The sequence below is a fragment of the Patagioenas fasciata genome, chromosome 3, assembly GCF_037038585.1.
Source record: "Patagioenas fasciata isolate bPatFas1 chromosome 3, bPatFas1.hap1, whole genome shotgun sequence".
NCBI lineage: Eukaryota > Metazoa > Chordata > Aves > Columbiformes > Columbidae > Patagioenas > Patagioenas fasciata.
Window position 1 is genome coordinate 54,977,044 of NC_092522.1, and position 16,580 is coordinate 54,993,623.

At 37.0% G+C, this 16,580-nt stretch overlaps 1 protein-coding gene across 4 annotated transcripts in view; it reads right to left on the reverse strand.

Annotated features, from left to right (window-relative positions):
* MAP3K4 (mitogen-activated protein kinase kinase kinase 4) overlaps window positions 1–16,580 on the reverse strand; it is a 68,641-nt gene that overhangs the window by 11,983 nt on the left and 40,078 nt on the right. The window contains exons 13-21 of one of the 4 annotated variants that reach the window (XM_065834336.2): window positions 15,674–15,807; window positions 13,679–13,757; window positions 11,739–11,805; window positions 9,448–9,544; window positions 8,430–8,546; window positions 4,115–4,215; window positions 2,918–2,998; window positions 1,211–1,402; window positions 446–516 (exon numbers count right to left, since the gene is read on the reverse strand). In XM_065834336.2, coding sequence (XP_065690408.1) covers window positions 446–516; window positions 1,211–1,402; window positions 2,918–2,998; window positions 4,115–4,215; window positions 8,430–8,546; window positions 9,448–9,544; window positions 11,739–11,805; window positions 13,679–13,757; window positions 15,674–15,807 — 939 coding nt within the window. Of the gene's footprint in view, window positions 1–445; window positions 517–1,210; window positions 1,403–2,917; window positions 2,999–4,114; window positions 4,216–8,429; window positions 8,547–9,447; window positions 9,545–11,726; window positions 11,806–13,678; window positions 13,758–15,673; window positions 15,808–16,580 lie in introns of all 4 variants that reach the window. The other 3 variants (XM_065834335.2, XM_065834337.2, XM_065834338.2) reach the window with 3 other exon arrangements.

Consider the following 16,580-nt stretch of genomic DNA (forward strand, 5'->3'; position numbering starts at 1 on the left):
GATGTGACACTTCCTATCTTTTTGTCTAAGGAATGAAGAAAAAAGGAATCAAACGTGAGATGAAATACTGCAAAGTAAAATATAAGTTCGTGTACAGTCTTCACTTATCAGAAAACTCTTTCTAAAATAATTAAGATCCCATAATGGGTGTTCACACACATTAAGCAAGCATTCATTAAGTTTACAACATCCCTGTGAGATTAGTAAGAAAACATCGTTCATTTTATATACATTTAAATTGAAAGTTGTAAACTGAGAAGTTTAAGCAACTTAAGAAGGAACAAGTGATAACAGCAGATGTGGCTGCATGAAGAAACAATTTGTCTTCCCATCCTTTCCCAGTTAGCTAACCACAGTGTTCAGAAATCCTTAATGCCTCCCAAGTCATGCATATTTGGTTTGGAAAAACAAGGGCAGCAGTGATTCTTGTATACAGAGTACTCACCTCCTTCATAGCCATCAGCTCTCCAGTGTCAACGCTGATACAGGTATAGACCTTCCCATACTGGCCTTCCCCTGTAGAATTAAAATAAAAATAACAAAAAACCCCAATAACACTACATTCAATAAGCAACATGTGCATCAGCTGCTATAAGAAAGTATTACTGAAAACAGAGCTTAGCAAGGTAATTTACCTTTATTTTAATGTAAACTTTCAAGTACCTTTTAACCTGTAACACCTAATAATAATTCCATAGTCCTGAATTCATGCAGATTAGAAATAAAAGCATTACATTAACAGGCTGACCTGAAAGAAAAATTCTCATGAATATGAAGATTTCCCTCACAAATCCCAAAACAGAGAGGAAACAATGATCATATGGGGGAAACAACAACAATGCCAGTGAATTAAAAAAATCCCAACGTTTGTGCTCATTTCTTTTCATATTCTTGGTTCTTCCGAAAGAAGAATTCAAACATTTTATAGGGGTAAACATGTGCAGGAATTGCAGGATCATATCTACGTAATTGTTCTAAACAAATCCTTTTCCTCCTTTGTTTCTTGCAATTTGACCAGTGAAAACTTTATTGAAGTTCTACATAAAGGAAATCATAGATGCAATGGTATTTTGTATTTTAACATTCTGATTTCATTAAAGGTGCTACTACCTACACGGAGACCAAAGACTGCAAAAGATAGTCTTACATTTCCTTCAAAAATACTAAGCTTGTATTTTTAGGCTGATAAATGAAGGTATAATGAACGTACCAATTTTGTTTCCCCTCTGCCACTTGAAAGTCACTTTTCTCAAACCCACATGCATGACGTTATCATAAGATTTCGGTGTGTCACAAACTTGGCCAATGATGTTCTTCCTCCTCATCTCTCTGTATCTCCTTTCTTCAAACAACTGAACAGACTTTTGAACGGCTTCAATCGGTGCTTGCTTGGAACCACTGTCTAAAAAGAGTGATGGACAATTTCCTTGATTGAGAAAGATTCGCTGTGTTTATATTTTGTTACCTTTTGATATCAGATGAAGTGACCTGAGTTAGAAAACAATTATTTCGTGAGTCTAATTTAAAATGTAGGAAAAGAACAAAACATTTTAGCAATCACATATGAAACTACAGTAAAAGGAAGGTACCGGTAATTTTCTAATCATCTCTTACTTGATTCAAGGAAATTAAATGTATGAAATGCAACGCACTTCTTTGCATTTGGCCTGTAACTCACCACCAATGGAGAGTGGAGATGTGTTAGGGTCATTAAGAGCACCAAAAAAAGGACCGGTAAGGCTTTGCTCTACAGAGAGATGATGGGTTTCTTGGAAAAGTCATAGCATCTGTTATTTCAAAGATTTAAAGGTATTAGATAATTCCAGCTTTCAAGCCTTATCCTGAAACAGAATCCTAGTGGCTGAGGCCAGAAGAAATCTCAAGGCAGCATTAGTTTATCCTCTCTTTATAAAGCACAAAAATTACCCATCTGTCACTGTTGATAGACAGCAGTCTAACCTTTTTCTAACAGACTCCAAAAGATGGAGATACTGATACTCTCAAATGATATATTCTACTGCCCACCTATACTTAATACCACGTCGTCTACACTCAGTCTGCCTTGCTGTAGTTTTAGACCAAAATCTTTGTCTTCTTCACAGTGGACAGTAAAACCAGTTCCCATTGCAGCAGTCTTCTAGAAATTTTCAAGTTTTTCCTCATTCTTAGTTTCTAGTTTAAACAAATTCAATTCCTTCAGTGTTTATGTTCCAAACAATAAATACGTCTTCCAGATTTCAGAAAAAAAATCTTTTCTTCCTGTGCTCTGTTTGAGCCGCATAATGAAAGATCAGTTTTTATGTGACAGGAAACATTTTTCTAATGTCTCATGAGGTTCCACCCTGCCAGAACATATGCAAGAAAGCTATATGTATATATCTGTACAATACAGGAGTCTCAGAATAAATCAGCTTACTTTAGGTTTCATGAAAATAAGCTGCAGGACAGAGAGGAAAGGGCCCCATAATAGTTTTGAATTTCACAAACACTGTAGGATCACATGCTCTTAGACACCCAAAATAAGAAAATCCCACACTGAGGAGAGATCTTAGGAAGTGAGGAAGTGCTTCCTATGGTCAATGCAATTCATAATTGGGCAGTGAACAGGGACAGAGAATTTCCAGAATTCCTATGGCAATAAATGTACTCATTTTGTATAACACTGCTGGTACCTTTCAGAAACTGAACAAATGTAACTTTTATGAAGTTTAATTACTCCCACCTCTGAGAGTACACCTTCTGATTTTGTTGGAAGTACCTTCTATCTGCAATCAGGATTTTATTTCCCCCCTTCCTATGTACAAAGCTGTAGAAACCTCTTCACAATCAGCATTAAGATTCAATACGTCTACTTAAGATCCAAAACTTTTAATACAGTTTAACAGACACTACAGTATAGTGACTGCTAAACACTTACCTTTGGTCTGGTTGATTAAAGTTCTGAGCTCCCAACTCCGCCGGTACGAACCACTTGAATCTCCTTTTGGATACAATGGTTCTAGAGAAATAATACTGTGAGCATTGAAGTGGCTTTATCTCGTATTAAGGATTATGCCACTATATTCAGCAGAAGCTGAGATCTTAACATATCAGAACTAATACACCCGACAAGTATATGAGGCAATCATATAGCAATGTATGCTCTCAAATTCAAAAATGACTTATCTTTAGAAAACAAGTTATGAAAGTCATTCTGAAATAGTATTTAATTTATACAGAAACAGATCTCCTTCCACAATTGAGGGAAGTATTTCAAGTCAGGGAACGCTGAATCAAATATGTAGGAAATCTGTAGGAAAACAATTTTCCAGGGTTCCTTAGAAAAAGACCTCAGCCAGTTTTCCATTCACACATACACATAAAAAAGGGAATAACCATGAGGCAGACAACATTTTCAACATCTGCTTAAAAACAAACAAATGAAAAAAATCCCCCAGACCTGTTTGTATCATTTTTTAAGGCATTTCCTTCTTTGAAATCTGCTTCATTTTGCAGGATGACCACAATATGAACTCCACTTGGAATTTTGTACTCCATCTTAATTTGCATAGAACATTCTATCTTATCAACCAATGTTTCAAGGTATTTGTTGTAATAAATACCATGTATAGAGGGGCTGGGGAAGCCTGAAGGGGGAGCCCTGATCAGGGCCATCAAGTCACACACCCTGTCCCTTCTCCCAGGATTCAAATAACAGCACGTGATTTGGAAGATGAACACTGCAGCAGCAGCTGAAAAACTGGACAGAAATCTCTTCACTGTCCCAATACGTCCAGTTCATTAACAGCATTTAGAAATTTACTATTGAATGGGGTATAGAATTCAGCAATCACATTACTCATTTAGTTTTGAACACTGTAACTTGGTAAGAAACCAGGAAATTCCTTCAGGTACAATTCAGAAACAATATAAAGAGCAAGAGAATAGTTGATATGTCTGAAAACAGACAAACTTACTCTGACAATACAAGCTTAAAAGTTAAAAATCTGAGATTTTTGAATGGGGAAAGGTGAAAAAAATTTTGGAAAGCGTAAGAACTGAGAACAGAGAAAAATCTGTTAATGACATAAATCATCTGCACATCCAAGTCACAATCTGTCACTGTGACAATCACCTTCTCGCTCTTCAGTGGGACTGGAGTGACGACTAAGGGATCTGAACTGCAACTCAGCTGCTATTGATGCCAGTCGATCATTTTCAGGGACACTGGAACCCCTGTCAAAAAGAACCATTGCACTAATTAACTTAGCTTTGCACTAAATAACTATTTGTGACAATTTAACTGCAGTTTTAAAGTGAAAGAACCTCTGAAGCCTAGGATATGAACCATGAAAGTAACATGAAAGAAAAACTGATGCTAAGAGGTAAACTGAAAGCCCTGACTATGCTATTTTTCCCCCAAATGAAGGCTTTTTATATCAATTTAGTTATGCCACTCCATGAAAAAAACCCTAAGCTTCAAAAGCATAAACCACTTGAAACTGTTATTTGCCTGTAATGACAGCATCAGTGTTAATGACTTGTAACATACTACTAAGACAGCTGCTGCAAGCCGCAGCTGGTGCCAGGTTTGGATATACACTCAGAAGTGATTCAGCTAGGTGATAACGTGAGCCACATTATCAGATGAAGGGTGGTAACTGAATTCATATGCTCCTGATGTGCTGCAAATACAGTCACAGTCCATAGTCATGAAGTCAGAACTTGTGGGAAGAGCCACAAGGCAGCTGACAGGAAGGACAGTGTTCAATGACAGCAGCGTGGCTGCTGCGAGGCCCCGGCGCCTCCAGACAGCACAGAGCAGAATTAGATATCTCAGAACAGGAGCCAGATGAAAAGGCATAAGGAACAGGAAGGGGAACCATACAAAGAGAAATGAGTCTTAAATACTTCAATCTCCAGGCACTTTTCTCCAGCCCATGATATTGATCAATCCATCCATGTTTTGGAGCCGTAAATTCCTCATGGAAGTCTGTCGATGATAACTGCCTTTTGTACAAGGCTCCCTTTCAATTTTTAAAGCATAGTGTGGAAGAGCTGCGACTGATGCCTCCTTTACCATAATGCATTAGAGGTATGAGCTAAACATTACTGGAAAGCGGAGAATGTTTTTCAATCCTGCACTGAAAGCTAATAACTACAAAATGATGAGAGATACCTGGCGTCACAAAGTGCACACACCTGTGAGATGACTCCCCTACAGCCCCTAAAGTTGTTTCGGAATCCAATTATTATCTACTAATAGTAAGAGGAAAAAAAAACCAAAACAGACACAATCCTTACAATCTTGAGAACAGAAGCCAAAACCCAAGACACTCTCTTCCCAAGGGAAAGTTCTCAATATGAGGTTTGCTTTGCATTCCCTGCTACTGATCAACTACAGAGGAACTGAAACTGAACTAGTGACAATCTTCAGAACTCTTCAGGAAACTGAGGTTTAAACCAGCAAGATGGCTGAGGTTATTCTCAGCACACACAGTACAACTCTAGATGCACGAAGATCTTAAAAACAAGCCGAGCTAAAACACCTCTAAAATGAGGCAGTAGCTGAACAGAGGATATAAGTATCATAACTTTGAATGCAGGTATCTAAAATCCACTTCAAGCCCCTCTTGGTCACCCAGATCTTTTATTGTTTGTGCCCAGCCATACTGTGTGCCTGTTATTGGGCAAAGAAACTGAGTAAAAGAGAAGACAACTGTGATTCTGTGACTTGCTAAATTTTTGCTCCAGTCTTAGATAAATATAAAATGACGAATAATAACCTCAGCTAGCTCAGAAATTAAACACTTATAAAGGTCCTCAGTATGAACATAGTGTAAATGTATAACCATCAGAAAGCTCAGTGTAAACAACTAGGTATTGCTGCTGTGGATTTTACTTTCAAGTTACATTAAACTGATTTTTTTGTTTGTTTGTTAAAGAAAAACTTGAAGAGAACTATGGTGGCATTTGTGCAATACGCACTGCCTAGTACAACTGATTTATCAAGTTCCTACAGTCAACTTTTTATAGATACTTAATGCCTACAATCATGTCATAAATGTCCAAAGAGTTTCTGGAAAGAATAAGAAGTTCCTGCTTCTGTGCTGTTCCAGCAGCTGAACCCCACACTTGTTGCATACAGAACCACTTTCTTGATCCGACAGATTCCATGTCTCTTTCAGAGCACAAATAAACCGAAATCCATAATTAAGACTACAATGTGTTAAGCTTTGCAACTTTAACTATATTAAACCCAGAAATTTGCTATAAATGTATTATGTTGTAATATTTGCCTTCCTCGATAAACAAAACCCCTCATAAACCCCAACGGCCTCCAAAACTCTGTCTCTGCTTTAATAATTTTTTTTTTCTTCAAATTCCTCCTAGGTAATACAGGGGGTTAAACAATGCTATTTAAAATCCAGGTAGTGCATAAAAAAAAATTAAAATCATGGGCTATTTTATTAGCAAGCACCAAAAAGTAAAAACTGAGAGCTCTAAGAAAAACACAAGTCTTTGAAAAACAGGCTTAGGCAATTAGACTAAAATGCTGCATTAACATCAACTTCCTTGTTACAATCCATGAAATTATTCTGCATTTGGTTGCAACTAAGAAGTAGAATTCTCATTTCTTTTCTTCCTAATGACTATCTTACTGAAATAGACGAAACTGTCAAAACGCTAACCTTCACACTTTGATCAATATTTGTGTCGGACACACATGCAGAAAACATTAAAAGAATATACCACTGTATTCAAGCGTGTCAAATTATAAACCTGACAGTTTCATTGAGTGGTATAAAGATCACAACAAAGCCCACAAGTATTAAAAACTAGCCTCTTACCTCCCTCTTAAAAAATTAACTAAGTTCAAAGATACGCCTTGGCTCCAAGTGCTGTACGTATTTGAGAAAAAAAATCCCCTTCAGATGTTGTGTAAAGACTAATTATCAAATAAGTTCTGCATTTTCAAAATCATGAATACTAATTAATCATCAACATGTCAGCTTATAAAGCTGCCAGAAGCTCTCAGGGAAAATTCTCTAGGATGTTTCTTACTTGAAAAGGGCTTTTCAAGTGCTGAGTGGTGCAGACTACTGCCTACTCTGTCTTAAGACAAGGCTTAAACAGAAGCACAAATGATATATAATAAATACATGTATTTCAAATGTCAAAAATTCAGGATGTATTTTCACAAAAAAAAAGGCCCAAACTCACAAGCTATACATACTACTATAGCGTGCAAGTCACATTTTATCATAAAGATAAACTGCAAAGACTTGCAGGAAAGATTTTATATAAGAAGTGCCAATTTAATTCCTTCTAAACACCTTCATGCATGCCTCTGCTGTCAATTCGTACCAAACCAACAAACCAGGATGATTTGCTGGCTAATAAATGAAAATTATTTATTAAAAATAAATATTTCATAATCAAGTCATATCTAAGTTCACTTTGGTCACTACCTATCTGGTGTTCCTTCACTACCTGTTCTTTCTTTTCTCTACAGCTGTGTGATACAGTCAGATATGTGTCTCCATTCATATCAATCTCTTGTACAAGAGAGATTTTGGTGCTCTGTAGTAGAAACAAGAATCCAAAAAGGTATTTATAAACCCTAAGATAATACCATTGTGTGAACAGCAGGATTTTCAGAGTCAGGGGTGCGGGGGGCAGGGGAAGAAAAAAAGAGAGTAAATGTAGAGAACCTGGGAGGCATGTTAATGGTCTGACTGTGGTATGGGAAGAAGGAACACCAACAGTCTGAAATACAACAGCCAGATCAGAGGCCAGATGCTCTGCCAAAAAAATTACTCATGACATCTCCAAACAGATGATACAGAAGTGGTGCCTATTGCATATCCTGATACAGGAATGGGTTCTTTCATATTAAGTCTATTCCACACAAGTCTAAGGAGGCAAAAGTGTAGAAAGAAGTTCAAAAAACCTCTTGAAATCTTATGTGTTTAATTCTGTGTTTGCCACTATATCATATTTCAAAAGATTCATGGCAGACAAAAACAATAACAAAACTGTTAGGTAATGTAAAAAAAAAAAAATCTCCTTGGGTTATTTGCATGTCACAGTCATCTTAGTGCAAAGTGTTAGTTATCAATACTAATTATTTAATAAAGTTATACCGATGAACTGACTGGCATATGTTAATTTCATGGATATTTTTTACTGAGCAAATTTGTAATCTACGTCAGAAATGCATGCTTTAACTACCATTTGTTCAGACATTTTAAATCTGGAAGTGGTCTTATCATCTATTTCTAAGACATGAGATTTTGCTCAAGTCAAACATGAATGAAGGAGCCAGTGGGAGACATGATGGGACAGAAAAGCACGGTGCAAATGATTTACTGGGATACAAGTACGTGGGAACAGTTATATGGGCGATGTGAGTAGAATGAGGCTTCTACGTGATGGAGCGGAGCTACCTGGTATCATTTGCACTGCTGACAGGTTTGGGTTGGGCTGAGTCGCTACCGATGGGAGCGGGGCGACTGGCAGCAACACTGCAATGGTTCCGTGCATCACAAGGGACACTCCGTGTGCTGTGGCAAGAAGAAAAACTTCAGGAAACAGTTTAAAAAAAAAATAACACGTGTATGGAGCTGAATTTTTATTTTAAGAATAAAATTTTGAAGTATACATACTGAGGCCTGATTTTAAAAGTTTTTCAAGTACATAAAGACTCATATGTGGAATAATTCTGGGTCTCAGAAGCTTCACGGGCTGTTAATACGTGCAATATCAATAATCTTCAAAATAAAAATCTCCACATCTTTAGAGTAGCACTGTTTTTTGCTATCAGCTAAGCACCTTTCAAAAAAAGTCAAACGTAGAGTCTGACACTGTGCTGATCTTCGTGAAAAGTAAAGCCCTCTGTTTGTGTCAAAATATGTAAGGCAAATTTTATTTTCAAAGTTTTAAAAATTATTTTTGCATTAATTCTCATGTCAACTCTTTCAAATGGAAGCAAAACCATCCATTGCTTTAAGCTTCTTCATAGCAGGTTGGTAATGATGCAGAAATGCCACCATATTCCAGAATGCTAAAATTTTATGTCTTATCTATGCTAAAATATCAAAAGCATTATCATGGGCATGTGCACAGACATTCAAAGTTGGCAAGGAAATAAAGGTCTTGTTAACGAGCAGTTTTCATTGAATTGAACCTTGTTACATTGAAACATTGTTTTCAGGAAAGATAAAGGGGATAAGAATGACTTCAAGGTGAGAAAGCATGCACCAATCAAAACTGTAAAATAAAGCGGGAGCGAGGGGAGAGGAAAAAACTATGTCCTTAAAAACATATGGATAAAATTCGGATCACTAACATGCTACTTTTTTCTCGCTGCTTTGTCCTCAACAGGAAAGAAAGGTTGTTCCGCTTACTGACCGCACAGTCAAGAGAAGATAAACCAGTTTAGAACTCTGTACTGATGCTAAATACCTGAAGCCTTCAGGTGTCGGGATGATAAGATGAGGATTTGGTGGATCACTATGGCACCGAGGCACTTTTACAGGACGGGGACTGTTTCGATGAATAGCTGCAAACATTAAAAAGGTGGCACCTTTACTCAAATGACAGAAAAACTCCGTTAGGGCCATTTCAAAACACAAAATTAAAATATTTTTATGTTACAGAGTTAAGTATGAATTGGCACATATTTTCTTATCCTTTAAGAAAAATCCATATTATTCCTATTTTAAATAAATCAATTGTATGTACTAATATTATTTGTACTATTGTATCATGTAGCTCATCTTTTAAAAAATGAAAATTATCCAGAGAATTAAAACGTAGCAATTAGAGGATGTACACTTACTTCATTAAAACTAAATCTTCATTATTTCAACTTCACAGATTAAAGATTATTTGTTATCTTATTGCGAAATAAGCATTAACAAACCAAATAAATAAAAAGCAAACAGTATTATGTTCTTCTTGCATCAGAATTAGTTTTTCTCAGAAAATAATAGAAAGCAAAATGAGCTGGGAAAAACCCCACACATGACAGTCTGCTACAAGGAAGTGGTACAAAGAGACAGGGTCAAACCAACATGAGCCATCACTGTCCCCATGCCTCGCCCATTCAGTGCCCAGAAGAGCAGTCTGCAGCGTCTTCCCCTTCCCTTAACCCCTCCTTAATTAGCCAGAAAAATATTGTGGCAGTTACACCACAAGACAGCTGATTGCCCATCAAAACACAAGGTAGTAGTTCCTTCTGCCAGGCTAGGTTCATCCCAGTGAGCTGAGTTTCTGTCTTGTTGGCAGTATCAAGACAAGTAAAAGCTGCCAGGACCAGGTGTTGGTTGTTCTGTTATAATTCACAAGAACACTAGCAGAAGACCCAGAAAGCAGAACCTAACCCACCGGGGTGGACATTAGCTGTTGCACAAAGCAAAAATACAGGATAAAACACCAGGAGACCCCCAGCTATGTGCCTACAGACAGCAGCATGAACACAACTGGATCCTCAGCTTTGGGAAAAGGAGTAAAGATCACAGTGGGTTTAAGTCCCTCAACACAGTACGCAAAGTGCACTCGGAATTCTTATTCTTCCCCTAACATGAGATAGAAAAGGGTACCTGCAATATCTGCAGCCAGGGTACAGTTTATTTTTAGCTATATTTCTTTCACGTGTATTAAGGTTTCAGCCTGCTGTTCAAGTCTGAGTCTTTCATCTGTGTTACCCCCTCCCTGTGCCTCTGAGCCAAAAGCTGTCAAGCAATTTATTCTGTGTCATCTGCTGTGTCTGCAACAGCATTTGTAAGAGTTTCAGCACTTCTGGATCATCATGCTAGTGATATACCTAAAATGGGCCTTCCTCTGAACAACAGTATCAAAAGTGAATGTACAGGTTTTACATTACAGTACAGAACTTGACTAAAATTTATTTTAGACTATGTTTCCTTCCAAACAACTGGACTGACTTTCATTGTGAAAGGTTTCTCAGCTATGAGCTTCTCATCAAAACTATATCAAAACTGAAAATTTCATGAAATACTGGAAAATATCCTCTTGGCTGAGGAGGACCTTCCCTTCACGTCTTCTGCCATCAATCCTGTCCAGGAAGTGGACATTAGAGGAAAGAAAAGACATAGCATTTTGAAAGTTAAACTAGTCAATGGGACTTGGGAGGAGGAAGTGCTGAGAAAGAAATATGTAAAAAAGGAAACACAGCTGAGGAAACATCTTTTTCTCAAGATAAACAATGAAATATGCTGATTTCATTCTAAGGCCAAATATATTTTTTACACTAAGACAAATTTTGTGATATTGGCGAACTATTTCCCACACCTCTACCATCGAGCCCCCAGGTATAACACCTCTGTACCTCAATACTTATATAAAGTCCATCAGAAGTGTAAATATCTGCAGTGTGACAATGAAATTTTGGGAGGGGGAGCTGTAACTGCCTCTTTGAAGTTATAATCACTTCTTTACCCAACCTTTAAAAATCACAACCCTCTTCCAGAAGATCTGCAAGACTTCAGGGAATTCAAGTATAAAAATCAGAGGAAAGCATCTGTAAAGTTTGTAAATTTCTTGAATAAAACCACTATCTGTTTACACTTTGTCAGGCAATAATGGTTCCACATGAACAACCACGGAGAGCTGAAAAATATTTTTATTATATTTCTAGCATTTAAAAATTACTTCACAGTGAAAATTCTATAACAGCAGCAGCAAAGCTCCAGAACAAATGCCAGTAACTTCTGCCTTACCAAGGTACAAACCTGTAACAGGACTGTGAGGTTTCCCAATAACGTGGCCAATGCACTCATTCATCAGAGCTTGTAAACTCTAGAAAAGACAAACAGAAAAAGTTGTGATGTTTTATGCTACAAGAAAGTAGACAGTCATATGGTAAAGCTCACAGTAATAAAATGACACTGGTGAAATATGTAATCTGTTGAGTAATCACCCCTACATTCTATCAACTATATTAAACTTTTGTATCCACGTTAGCCATTTGACTTGTTGATTTTTTATTTTTTAAGCTAGGAAGTCTTAGTCTTGTCTTGCCTTTTGACCTCATTAAACTTACGTAACCATAAGAACTGAACGATGATATATCATAAAGAACATTTTATAATATAAAGCTCATGGAACTTAAACATATCCATTTTTAATATAATTAAAAATCAAGTTTGCTGGAAAAAACTGCAACAACCTCCTCCCTCTTCCCATCCCAAGAAGCAGCACACAAAGAAATTGGGTTTGATCATGGTGGCCTGAATGACAAGCCAAAAGTCTGTAAAACCACAAGTATGAAGCACTGCGTATTAAAAGAAACCCACTTTCCTTATCAACCCATGAAGCTAGCAAAATTTTCATGAAAGGGTGTTTAATAGTTTAACAACTGAACTGGGTCTCAGGCTATCCAAGCTTAATTACTAGGTGTACTACTCACTATGTACGTAACCTCGGACAAGTTTCTAAATCTTCCTCTGGTTCAATATATTTGTCAGAACACCATGAAACAGAAAATGTCTTCACAATAAAGAATTTAAATTATGGTATTCGACATAGTTGCTATGAAGGCCACTTCTATATATCAGTCATTCAGACTAGTCATATTTCCTTTCAGAAATTCAAAAACTTAGTGAAGACCATCAACATGAAGCTAGACTAACAAAAAAATAATTGACATAGGCATTTCTAGCCAAAATGCTGTGACCTGTCTTACACAGGGGTCAGATTAATCAAAGTGGCTTCAAGTGATGCTCACCAAAACTGAAATCCAGTTTAAGAAAGTGAAAGTTCATGGTTCCCACCCTTCTCTCCTACTTGTTCGAAGTCTGTTTTAGAAACTGTGTCAAATTAAATGTAGCCAAGCAGCTACTTCCTAAAGCTAAATTATTACTGTATTTCAAATACAAGCTTAACTCTGCCATTTAGTCCGACAACTCTTTCATAGCATCACACACGAGACCAAAACATAACTTAAGAGCTCTTGATAAAAATACATGTGAAAAAGACTAAAGTATGTAGTTTCTGTATTACATAAGATTAATGTGGTTGGCATTTCATAACACATCTTGACATTAATAAAAATCAGAGGTGCTGACACTCATTTTCTGCTATTTTGGGGCAATTATGCTTTCACTTCTCTGCAGTGCTGTACCAAGATCAGAGAAAAAAATTCTCAGAATTTTATTTCCAGAGGAAAAAGAGGAAGGTAGAGTACACAAAAAATACAGTTCTAGTCTGCTATTTTTTTTCATAGTAAAAACAAAAGATGGTTTAAAGTCTGTTTCACGTTGGTACAATTTGAAGATAAACCTTTAAACAACTGTGATTTTGTATTCACACCCATAAATGAAATCTTGGTGCTAACTGAGCCCTAGAAACTTACATTCAGAAATTTGTTACAGCAACTCTAATTTGTAACAACGCAGAAAAGCTGCTGTCAAATTTCCCAAGAGACAAAACGAAACAGCCTCTCAAGACAGTACCAGCAGCTTGTCAGCAATTTGAAAACATTAATGTCAACAGTCACAAACATACTCTATTCAGAATCTTACAGAGATATCAACATCAACAGTTATGTACATCAGCAATTGTTTCAGAACAGCATCTGTATTCAGACATTGTTTTATAAAATATATCGTTGAAAACATACCAATAGCTTCACAAGCATTCAGATAAACAAGCAGAATAACTTATTGCATACCAAGAAGTCATCTTCTGGGAGAGAAGAAATAAAAGCTGGCTCAATGGCTTGAAGAAAATCAAAACCTTGAGTTGCCCACCTGTCTCAAAGAAAAAGAATAGACATAAAATTAATTGCTCTTTGGCCAAAGCCATCATAAGAGTTTCCACAACATCCAAGAACAGTAAATGGCAGTTAGTAATTTTTCCTCTGTAAAATGAGACAAAATCTTTGTAAGAAAATGGATTAAAAAACAGGTAAAATATTTAATTTGTATTAATATTTGCTGACTCATATCCAGATAAAGTCTGATTATAGCAAGGGCACTGCCAAATAAAGTGAGCAGGCCACGTGTCGCTGATGAGTGATTCAGGGTCCTTGCCTGCCGCATCGACTGCCTTCTCCCTTGTCATAAAAGGATATTGAGTGTAAGGCACGGCTTGCCCTTCACGAACCCATGTTGACCTTGAACAATGACTACGTTGTCTCTGTCTCTGAAGTGTTTTTCAATAACTCCCAGAACGATCTCTGTAATTTTACCAGTAACCAAAGTGAGGCTGACAGGCCTATAATTACCAAGGTCTTCTTTCTTGCCCTTCTTGAAGACTGGAATAAGGTTTACTAGCTTCCAGATAAGAGGGACCTCTCCAGATTCCTACAACTATTGAAAAATAACTGAGAGAGGCCAACTTCTTCAGTATCTTGGCGTGAATCCCATCTGGCCCCACAGACTTGTGTGCATTCAATGACAGCAGCAAATCTTGTACAAGTTCAAAGTCAACTGGGACCTTATCGCTACCCCTGTCATGGTCCCCTCAATCAGGTCTGCAGGGGTCCCAGGACCCATTATTTGTGTTAAAGACAGGGGCAAAAGGCATTAAATGGCTCTGCTTCATCTTTGTCCCTGTTCGTGAGATGACCGACCTCATCAAGTAATGGACCAATGTGGTCTTAAGTCCTCCTTTTGTTGTTAACATACTTTAAAATGTCTTTTAAGTGGTTTTGTTTTTTTATTGTTGTTTCCTTTTTTTTTTTTTTTTAAGGTTAGCACGCTGAGCCAACTAGCCTATCCATACGCAGCTCGGCCTACCCACACTTTCCTCCTGTTTTTACAGCAAGCACAACAAACCACCTCCAGGACAGACTGATCAGCCCTACACTTTAAGGAAATAAAACAGTCACTGATGTGTAATCTGCTAGCATCGATCAATATAAGACACCTATTTTAATGCAAAAGAATTCTATTAAATTTCTGATATACCAGCTGCAAAATGCTGCAAAACCACCTCCATAAATCAAGCAATTGTATCATTCTGCTTGAACCAGTTTCCCAGTTTCTCTGCTCACATCCTCAAAGCAACATAACTTTGTCATTTTTTTTCATTAGTGCCCAGCAGGGGAGTTTGACAGGACCCAGTGTGAGCGCACTTGAGAGACCACTGGGCACAACAGCACTGTCAACAGACAGAAAGTACTTTGGACACCAACGAAAACCATCAACAAATGCATCCATTACTGCATTTAAAAAACTGAAGAATATTCACCAGAATGGAAACACTTCTTCCTCATCTGTGAGCCATACTTTAGATGCTTTCGGAAGGGACTAATAGAAGAGAATTCTACAGGAGGCTAAAGCTTACAATATTTCTCTCTCTGCAGAATACCCAAAAAGTGACTGTTGCATAGTCTGCAATCTTTATTGACTCCTGAGCACATAGCACTTCTGTTCGAACCTCAAGTATTTCCATTGCCTTGGTCCAACAATTTCCCCTTTTTCTTCCCATTTTTTGTTAGATAATACAAGGCAAAATGTTCAACAAAATCTTCTGCTAAGCAGTTGGAGTGTTTATTTGGCTTTATGCATTTACTATTCAAATCACTTTCAAAATTTAAGAGCCAGAAGCATCAATAGTTCAGATGGACTACTTCTAAACAATAAAGCATTATTCACACTGTGAAAAGTCCTGCATGGTATTTAAATACAAATTACTATGGTAGTAACAAGTTGGCTGTTACCTGGGTCGAGTGCCACGGCCACTCTCACATTTTGTTAGCACATAATTCATCCATTTTCTGGCAAAGCTGATATACTTGTCTCCAATTTTCTGCCTGAAATCTCCAGACATCAGACGAACAACTTCTTTATGGTACTGAAAGAAACTAAAGATTACTTTTCACGTATTAATAAAAAGAACAAAAGTACCATTTGCAATATCCACTGGAGTACCTGCAGGATAACAAAACTCTACAGTACAGTAACAGTCACATCCTATTCTTTGACAAAATGTTTTTATGCAAGTAGTTACATATTTATAAGAAAAAAAAAATCACAAAAAAGTATATGACACAAAACGTGTTCTAGTGAGAGGCAGCACTTGAGTCCTACAGCATTCTTGTGTGTACAGGGGCATACACTGACATTTAACAATGTACATATCATCTAAGGAACAGTTTACATAAATGCTCAGTTCTGTAATCAGGGATTGAACTGCCAAGCAGTATTTATTTTTAGTTATACTGCAGGTAACATTAGGGAAAAAAAAGAAGTTCTATATGTACATTTAAAAAAATAAACAGAAATACCACCTGTTTTTTTAGAAGACTATCCTTAGAAGTATGTTAGTGTATGCTAAAATGTCAAAAAAAAATGTACAAAGCTCACAGGAATCAAATAGTGAAGCATTATACTAAAAGCATCTGAACATGACATTTCCTCATCAACACTGTAAGGAAAGCATTCAAAAGCTATATTCACTGCATCAAAGAACCACCATTAACTTTGAAAGAAGGGCTCATATTACAGTATTATGCTATTCCAGGCTGAAAACCTGGGAGAAGCCAAGTTACACAATGACATTTAATATCAAGGGATATTTCTGATTTAATCCAAAATGCTGCCAAGTAGCCTACACGACTACACCAG